Raw genomic sequence first — 21584 nt, forward strand, 5'->3', positions numbered from 1 at the left:
CAAAGACTCACCCCCTATACAGATTTGACATTGAATATATCGTATTTAGATCTGGGGATTGCGATGGCCTTGTCAATAATTCATTTTTTTCGTTATCCAATCAACCTGTTACAATATGAGAGAATTATAGATGACTTTTGTCGTGCATCAAATGAAATTCTTGGTGGAATTATTGAAAAAATGTTAGTAATGTATATTTTCGGATAAAAAAAAAACTATCCAAACTGCTAAAGAACGTTCACCGTTAACCAAACGGAGGAAATGAAACCCGAACGTTTCTTATTATTAAAATTGATAATGGCTTCTTAATTGACTTCTCAACTGTTATTTCCTATAGTTGATGGCACCTAATTGCATTTAAATGTTTAATCGACCAGAGCTGGAATTTGTCGTAGTTATCTTTCACCCATATACGTTGCTAATTACGGATCTCTTTCTGTTTCAGGTGAGTCATCTACAAGATATCTTACCACATAATGCAAGAACTCTTCGTCAACTTTCTAGGTAGGGTTTTGTTCTACTACTGATACTCTTCATTTCAACGCCTATTATTGTGCTTTTCTACCTATTGTGTCCTGTTCAATTTAACTTCGATTTTCGTTTATAATATTCGATATATCTACAAACTGTTTGAAGCCATGGTTGAAAAAGCTTTGATAGTTGTGCACTGTTCTTTCAATTCCATTTTATTTGTATCCGAAACGTTTTAATCGTTAATTATAGTACGTTTTCTTGCCTGAGCTGTTTCCCACACACTCTACTTATCACAATCGATTCCCATCGCTTGGCTTTTAATATTTCTGCGGTACAATCGAAAATTAACAGTTAATTGAGCAATAAAACAAGGTTTACTTTATTGTGAGACCAAGAAAATTGGATTTACATTGTTCGCGTTATGCTATTTTAGATATACCTACATGCGAAAGTTTTATGTTTACGTTCTTTTCTATATTTCTCATTTCATTCGTGAATTGAAAGAACTTAATGGATGCTTAATGAAGGGACATCAAGTCTTGGAAAGTTCAAATAATATAACTACAATCTACCTCTTTGATGGTTTGGTATCGAATAGCTTTTTGGCGAAGTTAAAACCATTTCTAATTATTACCAAACGGCTCTCCAACGTTAAAGACGATCCAGAAACTTTATAACCCGGTTTGTCGATCTCTGTTTCCTCTCTGAACTAATGGTGAAAGACTCGGAGCTGTAAAAAGCCCGTGTATGGAACGTTAATAGCGCAAATGTTGATGCTGAAATAAAGCGGTATTTGTTTGTGTTTTGGAATTGAAATGGGAAGCAATCTCGAACACATCTGATGGTGTACAATCGGAGCGGAACGCTGTCGTAAAGGGGGTCACAGATGGCCCGATTTGTACGACCGACGTAAAACCAAGTCGATATTATTATAGTTTCTGCAGTATCTTCTTCATATTATGGCTTTCGAAAGGTCAACGTTTCACACTTGTGTTTCTTTCTATTGGGGTTTAAGGCAGGTAGATAATGGCACCTGTCTAGGAGCGTCAGGTGTATAGGATCCTTTGGCAGGTATTTTTATGGTGGCGTCCTTGTAACACAATGGAGGGTCAAGTTTCTTTTGGCTTGCTGAAGTGGGGCCATAACTCGAAATTTGTGTTAACAATGAGAAATTCCTTAAGCTTGTAGGGGATACTTAGATTATTCTGCGAATATTAAAAAAGAAATCTTTGCCTCTTCAAGAAATCTTCTGACTACAATAAATTTAGGTTTCATGGTGGAATTTTTATGGTTTAATCTTCAATTGGTGGTTAAGTATTCAGAAAAAAATATCTTAGTGCGTGAGTCTTTGACTCGTAGAAATATTACAACAGTAGATTCTTTAGGTCGAATAATTTTTTTTATGGTTTTTCAACAGCTTGCATCTTTCAAACCGAGCTAATTCGGGAAAAATGGGAAAGGAAGAAAGTATTTCTTTTGACCTCAATAACATACTGTTAACATATTTGTACTAGTCCAAGACTCATCCTGTATAAATAGGTTGCTGTTCTTTTAAGAAAAACTTGGGTATTTTAAGATTTTTTTTTGGTTTATCATTCTTTTGCTTTCTTAAATGTAGTGGGGTTCAGATGGTGTGAAAAATACGTGGTATTTTGTGCTAAACCAGTTGTTTTTTCGTTGGAAAGCAGCTATTTGGATCTGCTAATTGCATTTTAACCTATTCGAATCAACAAAATGGTCATTGAAAGCAATTAAAATTTCCGAGAGAAGCATGGAGGTCCATCCACGACAAGATTTGACCGAAGAGATAAGTCCGTCTGTCTTTTCAATGAAAACATCGTTCTCTATTTGTTCAAGTCGAATTTTAGAACAATTCTGGGATAACTGAGCTACTTTACGACCACCCCTGTAAATATACGAGTCCTGAATTTTTTACCATATATAAATTCCAAGTTTATATTTTTCCGCTACGTGTGGGGACCTCCCTGTGCCTCGGAAATTTACATGAAAATGTGGATTTTCCGAGAGGGGTAAAAAGTCCGCGGAAAAACACCCATAAATAAGGAAAAAACCTGGAAACGGGGTGGTGGGGTTGGTTTTCTTCACGCACGCGATGCACGGGTGGAAATTGGATGTGGAAAACTCCCGAGTATATAAATTAAATGGCTTGTGAAATATCCAGGAGGATTTTCGGAGGTCGGGAAAGCCTCGGATGCTGAATTTTCATGAAGGGAAATCTATATGATTCCGGTGGAAGGAACATGTCTGGTCCTCGGAAATTTATTCGACTTGCGGTAGCGTTAATTTCGCCGGAGATTTTTCTGTTTCAAGCGTGGTAGGCAGACGAAATCGTTCTCTCGATTTTCCTCCGGAGGGAAAATTTGGCTGCGTTTCACGTGGAAAACTCCGCGTCAATTTGTACGTGATTTATTGCGTTATGAAACTTTTATTCCGCATGATCTTAGAATGTGAACTCCGAAATTTCAATATCATTTTGACGATTTTTACGATTGAATCAAACTGGTTTGTCAGTGGGGGATGATTTCCCTACTTTAGGGTCCTGTAGTTCAAGAAAAATCATCGATTGGATGGCCGAGCATGGTTTGATAAACCCTCCTGGTCAGAGAGCAGAAGATTTCCTATTCTAGATTCAAATATTGAAGGCATTTCGATGCAAAAATAGTATATATACTGTTCTTCGAAAGGCAGCCCTAGCTTTGGTGGTTTCGGCTGCTGAATATTGTTGCCCCGTTTGGGCTCATGAGGGTCATGTTCCAAAAATTGATACACAGCTGAATCTTTCCATGAGAACTGAAACTTCTAGATTTTCACTTATTCAATGGTTAACCGTATCAATTCGGCATCACGGGCATTCTGGAAGCTAAAGGATAGAGTGTTTCAAAATCACGACCTCAATCTGAAGACCAAGACAGCCGTTTACAAAGCAGTGGTCCTCCCAACGCTTCTTTACGGAAGCGAAAGCTGGACGCCCTACAGGCGACACATTAAACAGCTTGAACAAACGCAACAACGTCATCTAAAACAAATAATGCACATCAGATGGTTCCACAAAGTTTCAAATGCAGAAGTCTTGCAGCGCGTGAGTTGCATAACAATTGAGACTCAAGTAACGAAGGCCCGACTCAGATGGAGCGGCCACATTCTGAGGATGCAAGACACAAGACTCCCCAAAATAGTTCTGTATGGCGAATTCACAGAAGGAGCTCGGAAACCAGGAGGCCAGTATAAGCGGTTTAGGGATATACTGCATCAATCCCTAAAATCAGTCAATGCCAATCATAACTGGGAACAACTAGTGTTAGACAGATCATAGTGGAGGTCTTTGGTCTCCAGTTATAATGGAGACTCGAGAAGAATACATCTTCGGCCATATCTGGTTGGTGACTATTATTACCCTGAGTGTGGAAGGATCTGTAGATCGCGGCTGAATCTCTTCAGTCACAGGAGGGCACACAATCGCAAGTAGCCCTAAGAAATTATAAGTTTGATAGCACCAATAGTTTTGTTTTTGAATCTTTTTGTAGATTCATTCTACAATGAATGAATGACACAGTACGGACGTTTTTCTGGTGAAATTCAGTCGAAAGCCCTAGTTGTGAATGTGGGGAACCAGATAAACCATTAATCATCTGGTTAATCATTGTCCCATTCATAAATTCCAGGATGGTTTTAAGGCTATACATGCAGTTTCCGAATTTTTTTCGAATTGGGTTGTGAATTTAAGGTCAATCTGACGTATAGGACTCAATTTATTATCTCACATATTTCTGCTTTCGTTTTTTTCTATTTCAGATGAAATTTTCTGTTAGCTTGGAGAAGACTTCCTTATTTTTCTTTTTCTTCGAGGAAAGGATCAAGTTCTGCAGTGAGGGGTGCCCTACAATACCAAATATTTCAGCTTATTTCCTAAACAATTGAATCTCTTACAATCCACTAGACTCAATGGGAGAAAGGTTTTTTTACTGGGGTTTTCCCTAAGCTCTTATATCATAGGCAAAATTGTTGTTTGTTGTTCAAAATCGTAATGCTCCATATCAAAGAAATATATTATATTCCTCGTTGAAGTGGACGCTGAGGCCCCTCAGTAGAACTTCAATTAAGCTCCAACGATTTTCGTTATTGCCAAACAAATTGAAGTGAAAGGACTTTCACGGCCTATATTGATATTAACGTTCGGACCACCATACAGATACAAATCTGAGTCAGATCTAATTTAACCACAATTCGATCACGAATAATACGCGGTCGGTATCTAATTCTCTCTCTCTCTCTTTATTGGAACAGACGTCAAATTTCGATAATCATCGACGAGGTTTATTAGATTAAACGAATAGAAAAGGAACCGACAGTTCTAACTGTTAATTTAATCAAGTGACTTGGTCTGTATAAGGGCTCCATCATCCTGATGAATACACTGCTCAACAATTGATGGAGTATTCATCTCTTTTTGTTGCTTCAGTTATACGTGTGTACTTTTAGGAAAAACTGGGGTGTTTTGAGTCGTTTTTACTATATTCTTTTCTTAATTCATCAAGCTCCTACCCTCTGAGATCTACGGATTATAGTAGGGTGGTAAAAAACCATGTGATATTTGTTGGTAAATGAGCTGAAATTGATCCTTTCCTCGAAGATAAAGAAAATCCAGAGAGTCTTCTCCAAGTTACCAGAAAACTTCATCTGAAATTGAAAAAACAAAAGCTGAAAAATGTGAGATCAAAAATTAAGTTCTATATGTCAGATAGACATTAAATTCACAACCCAATTCGAAAAATATTCGGAAACTGTATGAATAGCTCTAAAACCATCCTGAAATTTATAAATGGGACAATGATTAACCAGATTAGTTATGGTTTCTTCTGGTTCTTCGCAAACACAACTAGGGCTTTCAACTGAATTCCACCTGAAAAGCATACTATTTCAATATACGTGACCTGTTCTCATACGATTCAGAATAGACTATATTTTCCTGGGAAGATCAAAACCAGGAACTCTATTCGAGGGATCAGTAACTAATTCTTTGTTGAAAATAGTATTCTACTCAGACTGCCAAATGTCCTTGTCCCTTACATTCGGATCAAGGAAAGAGTTGGACCATAAGGGTTTACGAGATTTCAGTCCTGTATTCGTATTTTGTGGAATATAGGACAGCTTTGGAAATGATTCGGGAAAGGAGTGGAATTTATTCCAAGTACTTTCAAACCTTAATTTCCTAGGGCTACTTGAGACTGTGTGCCCTCCTGTGACTGAAGAGATCCAGCCACGATCTACAGATCCTTCCACACTCATGGTAAGAATAGTCACCAACCAGATATGGCCGAAGATGTATTCTTCTCGAGTCTCCATTATAACTGGAGACCAAAGACCTCCACAGTGATCTGTCTAACGCTAGTTGTTCCCAGTTATGATTGTCATTAACTGATTTTAGGGATTGATGCAGTATATCCTTAAACCGCTTTTACTGGCCTCCTGGTTTCCGAGCTCCCTCTGCCAATTCGCCATACAGATCTATTTTGGGGAGTTGTGTCTTGCATCCTCAGAATGTGGCCTCTCCATCTGAGTCTCAATTGTTATACTACTCGCTCGCTGCAAGACTTTTGCATTTGAAACTTTGTGGAACCATCTGATGTGCATTATTTGTATTAGTTGACGTTGTTGCGTTTGTTCAAGCTGTTTAATGTGTCGCCTGTAGGGCGTCCAGCTTTCGCTTCTGTGAAGAAGCGTTGGGAGGACCACTGCTTTGTGAACAGCAGTCTTGGTCTTCAGATTGAGGTCGTGATTTTGAAACACTCTGTCCTTTAGCTTCCAGAATGCCCGTGATGCCGAATTGATACGGTTTACCATTGAATAGGTGGAAATCTAGAAGTTTCAGTTATAGTTCTCATGGAAAGATTCAGCTGTGTGTCAATTTTTGGAACATGACCTTTATTAGCTCAAACGGGGCAACAATATTGGGCAGCCGAGACCACAAAAGTTGGGGCTTTCGTTCTAAGAGTAGCTGCATCAGCACCCCATGAAGTACTAGCTAGTTTATGCAGCATATTATTCCTAATTTTCAACTTCAGTCTCAAATTTTCCAATGAAAAGTGGTATCAAAGTCGAAATGGGATTTGTCGTTTAACACTTCCATTACCAGCACTGATATTGTAGTAGTAAATGGTCTGAAGGAGTAACAGGTTAAATTTTGCTTTCTTCTGATAGGCAAATCGATCTCAACAAGACTAATACGTCATTTCCTACTCCGAGCCAATCAGAGGACAGAAAAATACATTCTCAAACATTTCACCAGAAAGAGAGTGGTAAATATTAATCTCACCTTTTATGTCAGCGGTGTAAGTGATAGTTGTTCGTCGGAAATAGAGTTAAAAAAAACCAGAACCGCCTTAAACGATCATTATTGTACGCGTGTTCTGTGAATTAACTTGATTAATCATTTCCTTTGCATCGACAACTTTTTTTTTGCGTCTGCAAAAGCAGGTCACTGGGTTATTTCACTTTTGATTGAGAGAATGTCGTAGTGATTTTTGAAGATCGTCGGAAATGGCATGAGAGGTGCGGTATTGAATGGAGAACCTGCTAATGGTGGGCTGTTCAAACCTGCTGGAATTTTATGAGATTAGTCTTCTTTTCACTTGAACGATCCTTTAATTTTGGAGGTATTTCGAAGGATATTTTTTTGAATATCTACGATTTCATATGATTTCGATTATTTCGAAAATGCTCAAGATATCTGCCCAATTACCAAGTCACTAATCTCCGATTTTATCACTTTTTTCTTGAGCAAATTGCGATGGTATGAAAACGTCACGGTTCGCGAAGAACACACTGTATCCCACGGTCCTGTACGTGCATATTAATTTGAAAAACAACAGTTTTAGAGTGCGCCGACTAGGAACAGAGCTGCAGGCCCCCCTCGGCATATCATTTCACGGTCGGGGTCCCCGTAAACAAAAGAAAACGCGGGCGTAGCAGTCGAAATTCGAATACCGTTAAACTGGTTTTTGATGCAGTATTTTATTCGATGTGGCGAGGTTTGTCGCGGCCAGTCACGGTTCTGGCGTTTTTTATTGACCTATCTTATGTGACAAAGTATGATTCGTATAGGTTTTGTTGCGGGTTGGTCGAGGGTGCTTCATTTTTGGAGAGGTCTGGTTGGGGTTTTGTTGGTGGAATTTGATTTCGTATGGTGGAATTTACGGAAATGAATTATGCCTGTTCGATTTCGGTAATTAATCGATTATTCCTGATGATGAACATCGGACGGGACACAACTTACAAAAAATAGGAAATTAATAATTTTATTTACTCGAAATTGAGGTGTTTGATATGGAAATTTGGTATGAAAATATAGGTTTTCGGACACGCTGAATCTATTGCGAGCAATTTCGAAAGCCTATCTCCCTTCGTTTAGATTTTCATCTTGAAAATGGCATTTTTCAAAAATTGCCAATTTTCAATCTGCGATATCTCCTGTTATATTTGACAGATCCAATTGGGATTTTCGGTTACATAATCAGCGTTGCCTAGGCTTTCACCCTAGCACAAAAACTCGAATTCGAAAATCTCGATTTTTTTGGTCAAAAATGAGCAAGGGGTAGACCCCCCCTAAAATGACCTATTTGCTACTCTGTCTGAAAATGAGGGCGTCCTATTACTGTCTTAGGATATGGAGTGCATAGAATTTGTTTTGAAGATTCTAAAAAACCAAACAGTTGAGGATTCAATAAAGAATTGCACTCCAGAGAGCTCTTCGAAGTCAACTCGAAAATGAAAAGTCGAAAAACAAAAATTTTTTTTTTCTCCTAAACTGGGCCAGATATTGGAAAGTTTGGTATGGAAATATAGGTTTTCGAACACGCTGAATCCATTGCAAGCAATTTCGAGAGCTTATCTCCGTTCGTTTAGATTTTCATCTTGAAAATGGCATTTTTCAAAAATTACCAATTTTCAATCTGCGATATCTCCTGTTATATTTGACAGATCCAATTGGGATTTTCGGTTACATAATCAGCGTTGCCTAGGCTTTCACCCTAGCACAAAAACTCGAATTCGGAAATTTCGATTTTTTTGGTCAAAAATGAGCAAGGGGTAGACCCCCCTAAAATGACCTATTTGCTACTCTGTCTGAAAATGAGGGCGTCCTATTACTGTCTTAGGATATGGAGTGCATAGAATTTGTTTTGAAGATTCTAGAAAACCAAACAGTTGAGGATTCAATAAAGAATTGCACTCCAGAGAGCTCTTCGAAGTCAACTCGAAAATGAAAAGTCGAAAAACAAAAAAAAATTTTTTCTCCTAAACTGGGCCAGATATTGGAAAGTTTGGTATGGAAGTATAGGTTTTCGAACACGCTGAATCTATTGCAAGCAATTTCGAGAGCCTATCTCCGTTCGTTTAGATTTTCATCTTGAAAATGGCATTTTTCAAAAATTGCCAATTTTCAATCTGCGATATCTCCTGTTATATTTGACAGATCCAATTGGGATTTTCGGTTACATAATCAGCGTTGCCTAGGCTTTCACCCTAGCACAAAAACTCGAATTCGAAAATCTCGATTTTTTTGGTCAAAAATGAGCAAGGGGTAGACCCCCCCTAAAATGACCTATTTGCTACTCTGTCTGAAAATGAGGGCGTCCTATTACTGTCTTAGGATATGGAGTCCATAGAATTTGTTTTGAAGATTCTAAAAAACCAAACAGTTGAGGATTCAATAAAGAATTGCACTCCAGAGAGCTCTTCGAAGTCAACTCGAAAATGAAAAGTCGAAAAACAAAAATTTTTTTTTTCTCCTAAACTCGGCCAGATATTGGACAGTTTGGTATGGAAGTATATGTTTTCGAACACGCTGAATCTATTGCAAGCAATTTCGAGAGCCTATCTCTGTTCGTTTAGATTTTCATCTTGAAAATGGCATTTTTCAAAAATTGCCAATTTTCAATCTGCGATATCTTCTGTTATATTTGACAGATCCAATTGGGATTTTCGGTTACATAATCAGCGTTGCCTAGGCTTTCACCCTAGCACAAAAACTCGAATTCGAAAATCTCGATTTTTTTGGTCAAAAATGAGCAAGGGGTAGACCCCCCCTAAAATGACCTATTTGCTACTCTGTCTGAAAATGAGGGCGTCCTATTACTGTCTTAGGATATGGAGTGCATAGAATTTGTTTTGAAGATTCTAGAAAACCAAACAGTTGAGGATTCAATAAAGAATTGCACTCCAGAGAGCTCTTCGAAGTCAACTCGAAAATGAAAAGTCGAAAAACAAAAAAAAATTTTTTCTCCTAAACTGGGCCAGATATTGGAAAGTTTGGTATGGAAGTATAGGTTTTCGAACACGCTGAATCTATTGCAAGCAATTTCGAGAGCCTATCTCTGTTCGTTTAGATTTTCATCTTGAAAATGGCATTTTTCAAAAATTGCCAATTTTCAATCTGCGATATCTTCTGTTATATTTGACAGATCCAATTGGGATTTTCGGTTACATAATCAGCGTTGCCTAGGCTTTCACCCTAGCACAAAAACTCGAATTCGAAAATCTCGATTTTTTTGGTCAAAAATTAGCAAGGGGTAGACCCCCCCTAAAATGACCTATTTGCTACTCTGTCTGAAAATGAGGGCGTCCTATTACTATCTTAGGATATGGAGTGCATAGAATTTGTTTTGAAGATTCTAAAAAACCAAACAGTTGAGGATTCAATAAAGAATTGCACTCCAGAGAGCTCTTCGAAGTCAACTCGAAAATGAAAAGTCGAAAAACAAAAAAAAATTTTTTCTCCTAAACTGGGCCAGATATTGGAAAGTTTGGTATGGAAGTATAGGTTTTCGAACACGCTGAATCTATTGCAAGCAATTTCGAGAGCCTATCTCCGTTCGTTTAGATTTTCATCTTGAAAATGGCATTTTTCAAAAATTGCCAATTTTCAATCTGCGATATCTCCTGTTATATTTGACAGATCCAATTGGGATTTTCGGTTACATAATCAGCGTTGCCTAGGCTTTCACCCTAGCACAAAAACTCGAATTCGGAAATTTCGATTTTTTTGGTCAAAAATGAGCAAGGGGTAGACCCCCCCTAAAATGACCTATTTGCTACTCTGTCTGAAAATGAGGGCGTCCTATTACTGTCTTAGGATATGGAGTGCATAGAATTTGTTTTGAAGATTCTAGAAAACCAAACAGTTGAGGATTCAATAAAGAATTGCACTCCAGAGAGCTCTTCGAAGTCAACTCGAAAATGAAAAGTCGAAAAACTAACAATTTTTTTTTCTCCTAAACTGGGCCAGATATTGGAAAGTTTGGTATGGAAATATAGGTTTTCGAACACGCTGAATCTATTGCAAGCAATTTCGAGAGCCTATCTCCGTTCGTTTAGATTTTCATCTTGAAAATGGCATTTTTCAAAAATTGCCAATTTTCAATCTGCGATATCTCCTGTTATATTTGACAGATCCTATTGGGATTTTCGGTTACATAATCAGCGTTGCCTAGGCTTTCACCCTAGCACAAAAACTCGAATTCGAAAATCTCGATTTTTTTGGTGAAAAATGAGCAAGGGGTAGACCCCCCCCTAAAATGACCTATTTGCTACTCTGTCTGAAAATGAGGGCGTCCTATTACTGTCTTAGGATATGGAGTGCATAGAATTCATTTTGAAGATTCTAGAAAACCAAACAGTTGAGGATTCAATAAAGAATTGCACTCCAGAGAGCTCTTCGAAGTCAACTCGAAAATGAAAAGTCGAAAAACAAAAAAAATTATTTTCTCCTAAACTGGGTCAGATATTGGAAATTTTGGTATAGAAATATAGGTTTTCGAACACGCTGAATCTATTGCAAGCAATTTCGAGAGCCTATCATTGTTCGTTTAGATTTTCATCTTGGAAATGGCATTTTTCAAAAATTGCGAATTTCACTTGACAATTCCTCAATACTGAACTGTTGCGCTGAAATGGATGAAATTCTCAGATTTAATACTAGAAGAGTTGCTCTTTCAGAATATGTATCACATTTAGATCTACGATAGTTTTCCTGGAAGATTAATTCCTCTAAAGACGATCTGCGAAAATTTCCCAAAAAGTTTGGGTCAGTTAAAACTTCCTCAAGACCGAACGGTTGAAGCAGTTTCAACACTTTATTTACCTCAGACTCATGGGTGCCACAATAACCCTCTCCATTGATCTATCTCGATATTAATCAATGTCATTACGACGGACGAAATTCAAATCTCGCGAACAGATTGCAACAACAGTATTCGAATTCCGGAAACTAAATGAGATAATTTAGATTTCTCCCTTTTCATATCCCCATCTTTAGAATACCAGATTCCAGCAGGATAATATTCCTTGTCGCTTAATTCCCCAATCCTTAAGCATTCCCTCCAACTATCACTCGGTCGCGATCTCCTTTTTCGTCCTTGTGTATCATTTCGAAGAGGTTAAATTTCAGAACTGGTTTTTGCCGAGCGACTTGTATTTCCTCTGTCTCCGCAGTCATTAACATATTCATGGTTAACGTATCTGAATATCATTCAGATTTGAACCCAATTTCGTCGTTTGACCCACAAAAATCCATCTGTAGATACCCCAGAAACTTCTGCTCGAATTGCAGTGAATTGTATGTTAACTTTCGAAAATTCCTCGGACTTTTTCACTCTCCAACGAGTTGTGATGGTGTCAGGGCATACCTGGGGCTTATTGTATGTATGGTAGGTACTAGCTGTCCACCTGTACAATCGACACCGCCTTTTGAAAACAGAAAAAGTCGAGCCTCGGAACCAGGGTGAGAATTGAAAAGGGTCCCCGAAGAAAAAAGGGGTGACAACAGGTTGAAAGAGATGAGGATGGAGCGTTTCTAATTGAAGCAGGTGCTATTGTGTTATTGTAAGGGCGGCCAATTGATTAGGAGAGTTTTATGGTGAAATAAAAGGATTTCGTGTGATAATTCATAGATTGAACTGCCATTTTCAAGATGAAAATCTAAACGAACGGAGATAGGCTCTCGAAATTGCTTGCAATGGATTCAGCGTGTTCGAAAACCTATATTTCCATACCAAACTTTCGGATATCTAACACTGTTCACGATAAAATCGAATTTTTTGTTTTTCTCCCAGTCGACGATTGGGGTCATCACTGTAATCTTGGTAATATTCCAACGGATTTTTTCGAAGCAGCTCTTCATCGACCTTGCTGTCAGACAATACGTCCAAACCTTCTCTTCTCGTTCCCATGATCATACTTCGTGTTGCAACCATCTTCAGTAATTCCATAGCCGTCACGATTCTAAGCTGGAAAATTATTATTTAGTCAGCTGGCGACTACGGCCGAATTGTGAGGATTGTTGCGTGGATGCGTCTGCGAGATGAACAGGATCGTATTAGTGAATATTGACCACAGAGCGATCAAAATATTCATGACTAGCTGTGCGAAATGACGCGCAGTTGTAAAGTGAGATGTAGTCTAAAGCTCTCCTACTATCATTCTCTTTGCAAAGGTCAAAATCAATAGATACATTTTGGAGGAAAACTAGTTGAGTTAAAGCTGTGAAAATTCCAGTTACTCTAAGAAATATACCCCTAAATCAATTGATTTCGAATTCTCGACTTCCATCCCCCTATTGGAGCTTTATCGAAATATCCACAACACCTCAAGAGACTGCTAGAGGAAAACCCATTGCAATCTTAAACTCCGACAACCTTTCCATTTGACGAACCTCAACATGAATCCTAACTTTCAAATCACCAAAAGAACAATGTCGAACACCAGAACCGAAAATCACAAGCCTGCTAAACGACAATAAGAATTTGAGAACAATGGACCCGTTGACAATAATTATTGAAAATACACGCGAGTATAATACCTGTTCTCATGCCATCCATTTCTCCGCTAGCTACTTTCACTACTAAATAATTGCTTGACTAGATAAAGCACACGTTTGTTGGTTACATCTCGAACGTGAAATCTAGATGGTTTGATGTTTGGATTCTCGCAGGCACGTATTTAGGTGAGGATAGGTTGAGCTTCTATAGAAAAAAGTCCTATTGACCACGATTGGTAGAAGGGGCTACATTATCAAAAGTACCTACTTGAAGCTTTTGACCTACAGATCCTTCCACACTCTGGGGATGGATAGTCACCAACCAGATATGGCCGAAAATGTATTCTTCTTGAGTCTCCATTATAACTGGAGACCAAAGACCTCCACTGTGATCTATCTAAGGGTAGTTGTTCCCAGTTATGATTTGCATTAACTGTTTTAAAGATTGATGAAGTATATCCTTAAACCGCTTATACTGGCCTCCTGGTTTCCGAGCTCCCTCTGTGAATTCGCCATACAGAGCTATTTTGGGCAGTCTTGTGTCTAGCATCCTCAGAATGTGGCCGCTCCATCTGAGTCGGGCCCTCGTAACTTGAGCCTCAATTGATATACAACTCGCTCTGTAACGTGGTTACCTCGGAGAAAACTTATCTCGAGCGCCAGCTATTCTTTTCACTAGAAAGAATAGCAAACCTACCAGATTAGCTGCTAGTCGGAGACAAAGTTCGCTGTTATCTAGGGTGAAATATGAGCGAATCGATCAGCAAACATACATTCTGGAAATTTGATCCGATCACGAGCACTTTATAAAGTTTATACCGGGTACAGTGAAAAATCAAAGGTTGTTCAATAAAATGCGCCAATCAGAACTGACGAAATGGATAACCTCGCGAAGTGAAATGACTTGCTATACGATATCGAGATGTAATCAATTGTATTTCTCCAGAAATGAAAGAAACACAACCAGGGCGGATCTACTCGAGACTTTTATTCGCTACCCCAAGGGCTACGCTCCATGACTGATAGCGAAGAAAAGGTCTATTTTGAGCGCAACTACGGGATTTCACTGACGACGAGCGGTATCTCTTATTCCCTACCCCAAGGGCTTACGCACCATGACTGATTATCGAGACAGCTATGGCCAAAATATTGAACAGTAAAGGCGCTAACACGCAGTCTTGTTTTATTCCAGAGTTGGTTAAGAAATTATGCTGTATTCAAGCGGTGTTGTTGGTAGGGAGGCCTTTACACGCTGCCAAGAATTTTTCGGGTACTCCAAGTTATCCCATGATTTTCCATAGCGCTCTCCTATTCACCGAGTCGAGAGCCTTACTTAAATCGATGTAAAAATCCTTGATTGTTTTGCATGGGCCTTCTTTTACAGCTGTCGCAGTGTAAAAATTAGGTTGCTACTCTCTGTTTGGACCACCAACTTTCCTTTCCCCAGCCGGAGAAACATAAAAAAACCTCATTTGTGCTTCTCATCCTTCCGAGAAAATCAGCGTTCCTTTAATTTCACATCCGCCATCATGTCGACGTCTGTAAAAATAGATTCCCCATCTTATGAAAATCTCCCGAGAGGAGACGTTTTCCCGGAAACCGGAAAAGTTGTACATTTTCGAGCCGTTTGCCGGAAATATTCAAAGCAATAAGTTCAAAGCGAAAAGGGCCGACGACGACGACGTGTGTCGGGGTTCTATACACGAGCCCCGTTCTTTTTTTTAGCCGGGACGTTTCATCGAACTCGACGGTTGCAGATGGAAGTACTCGCGGGGAGATTTGGGAGGGATTTCCTCCGTTTTCACTGTTTTTCCTGATGGCTGTCCCGAAAACGGAGTGGAATTTGTAGGACGTAGCTGCGCCTGGGGATTTTCGTCAGCGTCCCGACCAATTTGGAGGATATATTGGTCGATCTGCCAATGGAAGATTGCCGTTACACGTTTCTATCACGTCCGCCGATCTGGTCTGCGCCTAATCCGCTGGTGGGACTCCGGAAGAGGGCTTTTTAATGAAGGGACAGAAGGGATTCTGTTCGATGTTCGAATAACAGTTGTTTTTGTTAGTTTTGTCAGCTTTTAGCGAAGGATTCTCACATACTACGAGAGTTTTTTGGATGAGGTCACTCGAAAATTCGTCGAGACCGAACGGTTGCACTGAGGTCGATGAAGTTTTGAGATTTATTACTGGAAGAGCTGCTCTTCTAGAATATGTATCACATTTATACCTACGATAATCTTCCTGAAAGAAAAACTACTCGCAAGTTGATCTTCGAAAATTTCCCAAAAAGATGGGGTCAGTTAAAACTTCCCCAAGACCGAACGGTTATGCCCAGATGGATGAAATTCTCAGATTTGTTACTAGAAAAGTTGCTCTTCCAGAATACGTATCACATTTAGATCTACGATAGTTTTGCTGGAAGATTAATTCCTCTAAAGACGATCGGCGAAAATTCCCCAAAAAGTTGGGTTCAGTTAAAGATTCCTCAAGACCGAATGGTTGCGCCGAAATGGATGAAATTCTCAAATTTATTACTTGAAGAGTTGCTCTTTCAGAATATGTATCACATTTAGATCTACGATAGTTTTCTTGGAAGATTAATTCCTCTAAAGACGATCTGCGAAAATATCCCAAAAAGTTGGGTTCAGTTAAAAATTCCTCAAGACCGAACGGTTGCGCCGAAATGGATGAAATTCTCAAATTTATTACTAGAAGAGTTGCTCTTTCAGAATATGTATCACATTTAGATCTACGATAGTTTTCCTGGAAGATTAATTCCTCTAAAGACGACCTGCGAAAATTTCCCAAAAAGTTGGGTTCAGTTAAAAATTCCTCAAGACCGAACGGTTGCGCCGAAATGGATGAAATTCTCAAATTTATTACTAGAAGAGTTGCTGTTTCGTAATATGTATCACATTTAGATCTACGATAGTTTTCCTGGAAGATTAATTCCTCTAAAGACGATCTGCGAAAATTTCCCAAAAAGTTGGGTTCAGTTAAAAATTCCTCAAGACCGAACGGTTGCGCCGAAATGGATGAAATTCTCAAATTTATTACTAGAAGAGTTGCTCTTTCAGAATATGTATCACATTTAGATCTACGATAGTTTTCCTGGAAGATTAATTCCTCTAAAGACGATCTGCGAAAATTTCCCAAAAAGTTAGGTTCAGTTGAAACTTCCTCAAGACCGAACGGTTCTGCCGAAATTGAAGAAATTCTCAAATTCATTACTAGAAAAATTACTCTTTCAGAATATCTATCGTGAGGGGTTAGACCCCCTGAAATTCACGAAAAGGTGGGGTCAATTAAAAAAATTTCAGGGGATTTATGGCCATAAGATCAGCAGGACTGTTTCAGTTAAAGCTTGAATCTGCGTAAAATTCTTTGAGCTGGCCCATCTTTAAATCGTTATTTTTGTTTTCCAAATGGTATATATCTGATAACAGAGTTCAATTCGCAGTGCAAAGTAGGGACAAAGGATGGAAGGATTTCGTTTCAATTTGCACCGTTTAATGATTCCCAAATGCAGCCTATGACTGTTCCCTGAAGAATCACAAGCTTATTACCGTGAAACGGCCAAAAGCCGAACCGGAAACAGTCCCGACCATCCCTGGATCGATTCCGATAAAGGTATTGACGACCTATCTAATTTAAATCCAACTATAACGTGGACAAGCCATTATTCCCCGCTGCATCCCTGTGTACGTGCCTCCGATCCGGCATAAATAATTAGAGTGAAGTATGATACACGGGTAATTACACCTAGTCATCAATTTGTTTCATTCCCATTATCGACGCAGAAATTCAATTAGGTAACAATATAGGACTCCCCCAAACACACCAAATTAAACCGTTTGTTCGGCTTTGTGGCCTATTTGTTCCTGCATGCATCATGTTTGCGGATCTAAAAATTGATTCGTTAGAGCTGGGAAGGGTTGCGCATAATGGGGGTTCGTTATCGATGGTTGATTGGGCCATAGGAACATCTTCAAGTTGTCGTGTTTATCGCGTTTCGCCGATGAAACTTGGATTAATGAAATAAACCCCTCTTCCTGGCAATTCAGTTTGATTAACCGAGTTCCCAGTGGGCCAGATATAGTCAGAGATTTTAATTTCAATTCAAGACGATGAAGGATTACAGGACTGAAAATTACAGCTATTAAATCGATTTTTGTACTGGGAGATGTGCAGGGTATCCCAAATTGCTTGATTTTGGCTGTTTCTGGTACTTCTTTTAGACTAAATAGGGAAAAACGTTGAAAGGAAATCTGGGCTCGATTTTCGTGAAGTCTATTGCAGAAACATATACGGTGTGGTCCAACGAAAACCTGGATTGGAGTATCGAGCCATCATCAAGTACCTGCATTTAAAAGGGTTAAGAGGTAAGCAGATTTACGAAGATATGCTCAATACCCTTGGTGATCAATGTCCTTCGTATGCGACCGTGAAGAATTGGACTGCAAGCTTCGAAAGGGCAGTTTCTGTGTCAGTCCCCGAAAATATCGATGCAGTTCATGACATGATTTTATCAGACCGTCGAATTGGGCTTAAACGGATATCTGAAGCACCGAATATTTCATACGAAAGCGTTCATCATATAGTTCACGTCAATTAGGACATGGGAAAAATTGCTGCAAAATAGATCGCCAAATGTTTGAATGTTGACCAAAAGCGTGCAAGGGTAGTAGCATCGCGTTCGATCTGTGCTCGATTTGAAAACGATGTAGACTTCTTAAACCGAATTGTGGCTATGGATGAGACTTGGGTACATTTCTACGATCCAGAAACAATCGATGGAATGGCGACACTCTGGTTCTCCAAGACCTAAGAAGTTTCGTGTCCAAAAATCTGCTGGAAAAGTTCTTGCTTCAGTTTTTTGAGATTGCCATGGAGTAATCATATTGATTTTTTGGATAAGGGTAGAACAATAACCAGAGATTACTATTCGGCATTACTGAGCACTCTACGGGAAAAAATTAAAGAGAAAAGACGCGGAAAGCTATCCAAAGGTGCTTTGTTTTTGCAGGACGCCCCTGCACACAAATCTCATGTAGCCATGCAAAAAATTTATGATTTAGGGTTTGAATTACTAGAACACCCCCCTCATTCACCAGATTTGGCTCCACCCGACTATCATTTCTTTCCTCAACTGAAAAAAAGTTTAAAAGGTCTTAAATTTTCTTCCAACGAGGAGGTCTAGTTTGCAGAGCAAGAAAAACATTTTTTTTGAAAGGTCTAGACACGTTGCAGGTTCGCTGTAATAAATGTATCCAATTAAGAGGGGAATATGTTGAGTAATAAAAATTTTGACATCGAAATTTTGTTTGGTTCTATATAAGGTTAAGAATTTTTCAATATATCCTCGTATTTTCATCTGACCAATACTGACAGAAGGTGTTAAGTTTCCTTTGCACCACCCTTGTTGAGGAATAAATATAAATCTAGCCCTGGATGACAGCGACAGTAGTGAAAAATAATACATAATTGTTTTCTGTTTATGTCATTTTTCTATCTTAAAAGTTAATAATATATATTCTGACGACCAGAGGACCTCATTTTTATTTGACCGGTTCTGACGACGAACAACCCTGTATCTTCCAGGTCTTCTATGTTTCATTGCTGTATAAAAAGGCGTTTATTTCCTTCGTACGGAGTGCCTTGAGTAAACGTTCGCTGATAATCTCCTATTATATTTCTGCATTCCCACTATATAGGGCATTAACAAAGGTTAGTCGAGGTCAACTTCAATAACCAGCTGTGAACTTAATAACCGTAGAGGCTGTGGGAAGGATAATTATCATTTTATTCACTCCTAACATTCGTCCGTTTGGGATCCAAGTCGCATTTCGCATTTCGTGAAAGAATCTCAGGAAAAACATGTGTATAGACTGGAATGTTAGGCAAAAATGAAGAAACTTCGTGTTGCATTCGAAACTTTATTGATTGTAATCACAAGAACGTCACATTGCTTACGTAGGATACTTAAAAAACTTTTTTGTACTTTTCTAGTTGATTGTTTACCTTAAAATTAACTAATACTATGGTCGTTCGACTGGTTTCGCCAATTGGAGTATCCTAGGAGTGGCCTTGTACTTCAACGCAGCTGGTGATATCTTCCAGAACTCTTCTTCTGGAGCAGCGGCTGTTCCTTCCTTCCTTATCTTCACGACATACAGCTTCTCGATCTGTGGCGTTATCTTGTAGGTCAGGGCGGTCTTAGGTACTGGCCTGCTGGCCTCCAAGGGTGGTTCCAAGTATTCGAACCTCCTAGGCTGTTGGAATAGCTTCAGTATGATGTCCGTTGCCACGTAGCTCTTGGCCGCTTTGCTAACTTCGTTGCTGGTCCTAGGAGGTACAACTTCGCGTTTCACAGGTTCCGCCAGGTCCACGTACCTGCTCATCTGGTCCAGAGTCTTCCATTTACCCCTCTTCGGAGACGGCGCCACGAAGAGCTTCTTGGGGGTGGCCAAGTTCTGTATCCGGGCAGCCCGCTGTTCGTCCGTCTCTTTAACTTTCTTCCTGCTCGACTTGGCCATCAAGGCTTTACGCTGCGCCATCTTCTGGGCCTTCTGCTCCTTCATCATCTTGTGCTTCCTGTAGAAGAAGTAGATGGAATTGATGGTCTTCTCTTCCTGCTTCACCAGGTTCTTCTGTTTCTTCTGGTCCAGGATATCCTTGAAGGACCTCTTGTTGTCGGAGATGGTGCGTAGGTGGGCGTAGGCCAGCTGGTTGCAGCGCGTCAAGATCTCCGGTTCGATGACCAGGGTTTTCTGGATGAGTATCAGTGGTCCGTCGTAGGGGGGTACGAACTTGTCCTGCGGCATCTTGGGCTGCGCTAGCTGCGTCTCTCTCCATATTCCCTTGAGTTTGAATCGGTGTTTACGTGGTCTTTCCTCTTTTTCTTTTATAGCGATGGTTACGTCTTTGTTTCCGTTGTTTTTGTGCGCCGATTCCTGCTGCGTCACCATTTTTTTGGCCTAGTGATCTTTTTGCAATCTGACGTTTTTGAACTGAGAATTTTGAGTGACGGATGATTGACACGGTTTTTTTTAAGTTTGAAGACTATAGAACTGTAGCGAAAGAAGTTTTTCCTTATTAAGTCTAGCTGCTAACCATCCGAGGCAGTGGCTGTTTACGGATGGCTCAGGAGTGTCTCAAAGGGGCGCATATCTATATCACCACGCTGAGGTCCCTGCAATCACACTGCCAGGGATCTCTGCTGACATGGGAGTGCCCTAATACCATAAAGCAAGTGGACAGAGGCAATAAAGTGACTCTACTAGGGTACCAGGGCATTGTAGCGTTGAGGGAAATGAAAAAGACGATGAACTTGCAAAAAGACCATCAGGGTTAACACCTGCTGTACCTGAGCCTTTCTGTGAGCTTGGAAAAGACCAATATAAGGCAGTGGTCCAACAATGGGAGTTGAACAACTGAATAACTCTCTGGAGAAACACTCCAGGACTTACTCAGTCAAAGAAATTCGTGATGATTTCACCGACCTACACCAGAAAACTGCTGAAGCTGTCACGAGCTGAGCTTCGGGTGATGGTTGGACTGCTGACAGGGCACTGTCGGTATAAATATCACTTGTACCGTATGGGAAAGTCAGCAGATGAGATTTGTAGGCTTTGTGGATCAGAAGCAGAAACAGCTGAACACATGGTATGCAAGTGTCCAGAGCTGGCTGGCCTAAGAACCATTCATATGGGGAAACCTATCCTGGACACTCGTTGTCGGTTTTATCAACACCATTGACGACTTCCTTGGGTTCCTATGAATGAGTAGGGCAGAAGAGAAATGATCTACATGGTCATTCGAAAGGCTCGGTCATTCGAAAACACTCTGGCATCTATATATAAGAAGTATCTGCATCCTGACAAGAATATGCTACACGTCCTTACTGGACCTTGTGGAGAGAACAGCTCTGATCCAGGCCACAATGTATCTAATGGTCGCAGTGCGAAAGAACCCCCAACAACCCAACAGGCTACTGAATATAAGCTGACTTCTTGTGGTTCATGTACCTGGATGAGATCATTCACGTGGTCATGGATAGTTCTAGTTCTAATTCTACGAATTTCTACGAATTCTACTAGTAACTGTTTCATTATTGCAATAATAATCAAGGTTACGATCAATCCAAATGAAATGAACACGATACTTTCTAATAGCAACAAACACCCTAAAAACCATCGCTCGGAATTATTGCTCTCGATAAATACAGTCATCTCACGAAACCGTATAGTCGGCTTCGAAAAAAATCTCGTTCATCGATGAA

General features: G+C 39.7%; 3 protein-coding genes across 4 annotated transcripts in view; 1 reads left to right on the forward strand and 2 right to left on the reverse strand.

Annotated features, from left to right (window-relative positions):
- LOC123319966 overlaps positions 1-21584 on the reverse strand; it is a 451417-nt gene that overhangs the window by 288951 nt on the left and 140882 nt on the right. The window lies entirely within an intron of this gene.
- The window catches only part of LOC123319899 (fasciclin-3), a 144088-nt gene that overhangs the window by 13783 nt on the left and 108721 nt on the right, over positions 1-21584 (forward strand). The gene's annotated exons all lie outside the window — the stretch shown is intronic.
- On the reverse strand, positions 19220-20327 carry LOC123319933. The gene has a single exon (XM_044907023.1). It carries the CDS (start codon positions 20269-20271, stop codon positions 19342-19344), a length of 930 nt encoding a protein of 309 aa, XP_044762958.1. The 5' UTR covers positions 20272-20327; the 3' UTR covers positions 19220-19341.

The sequence above is a fragment of the Coccinella septempunctata genome, chromosome 9 (genome assembly GCF_907165205.1).
Source record: "Coccinella septempunctata chromosome 9, icCocSept1.1, whole genome shotgun sequence".
NCBI classification, from domain to species: Eukaryota; Metazoa; Arthropoda; class Insecta; order Coleoptera; family Coccinellidae; genus Coccinella; species Coccinella septempunctata.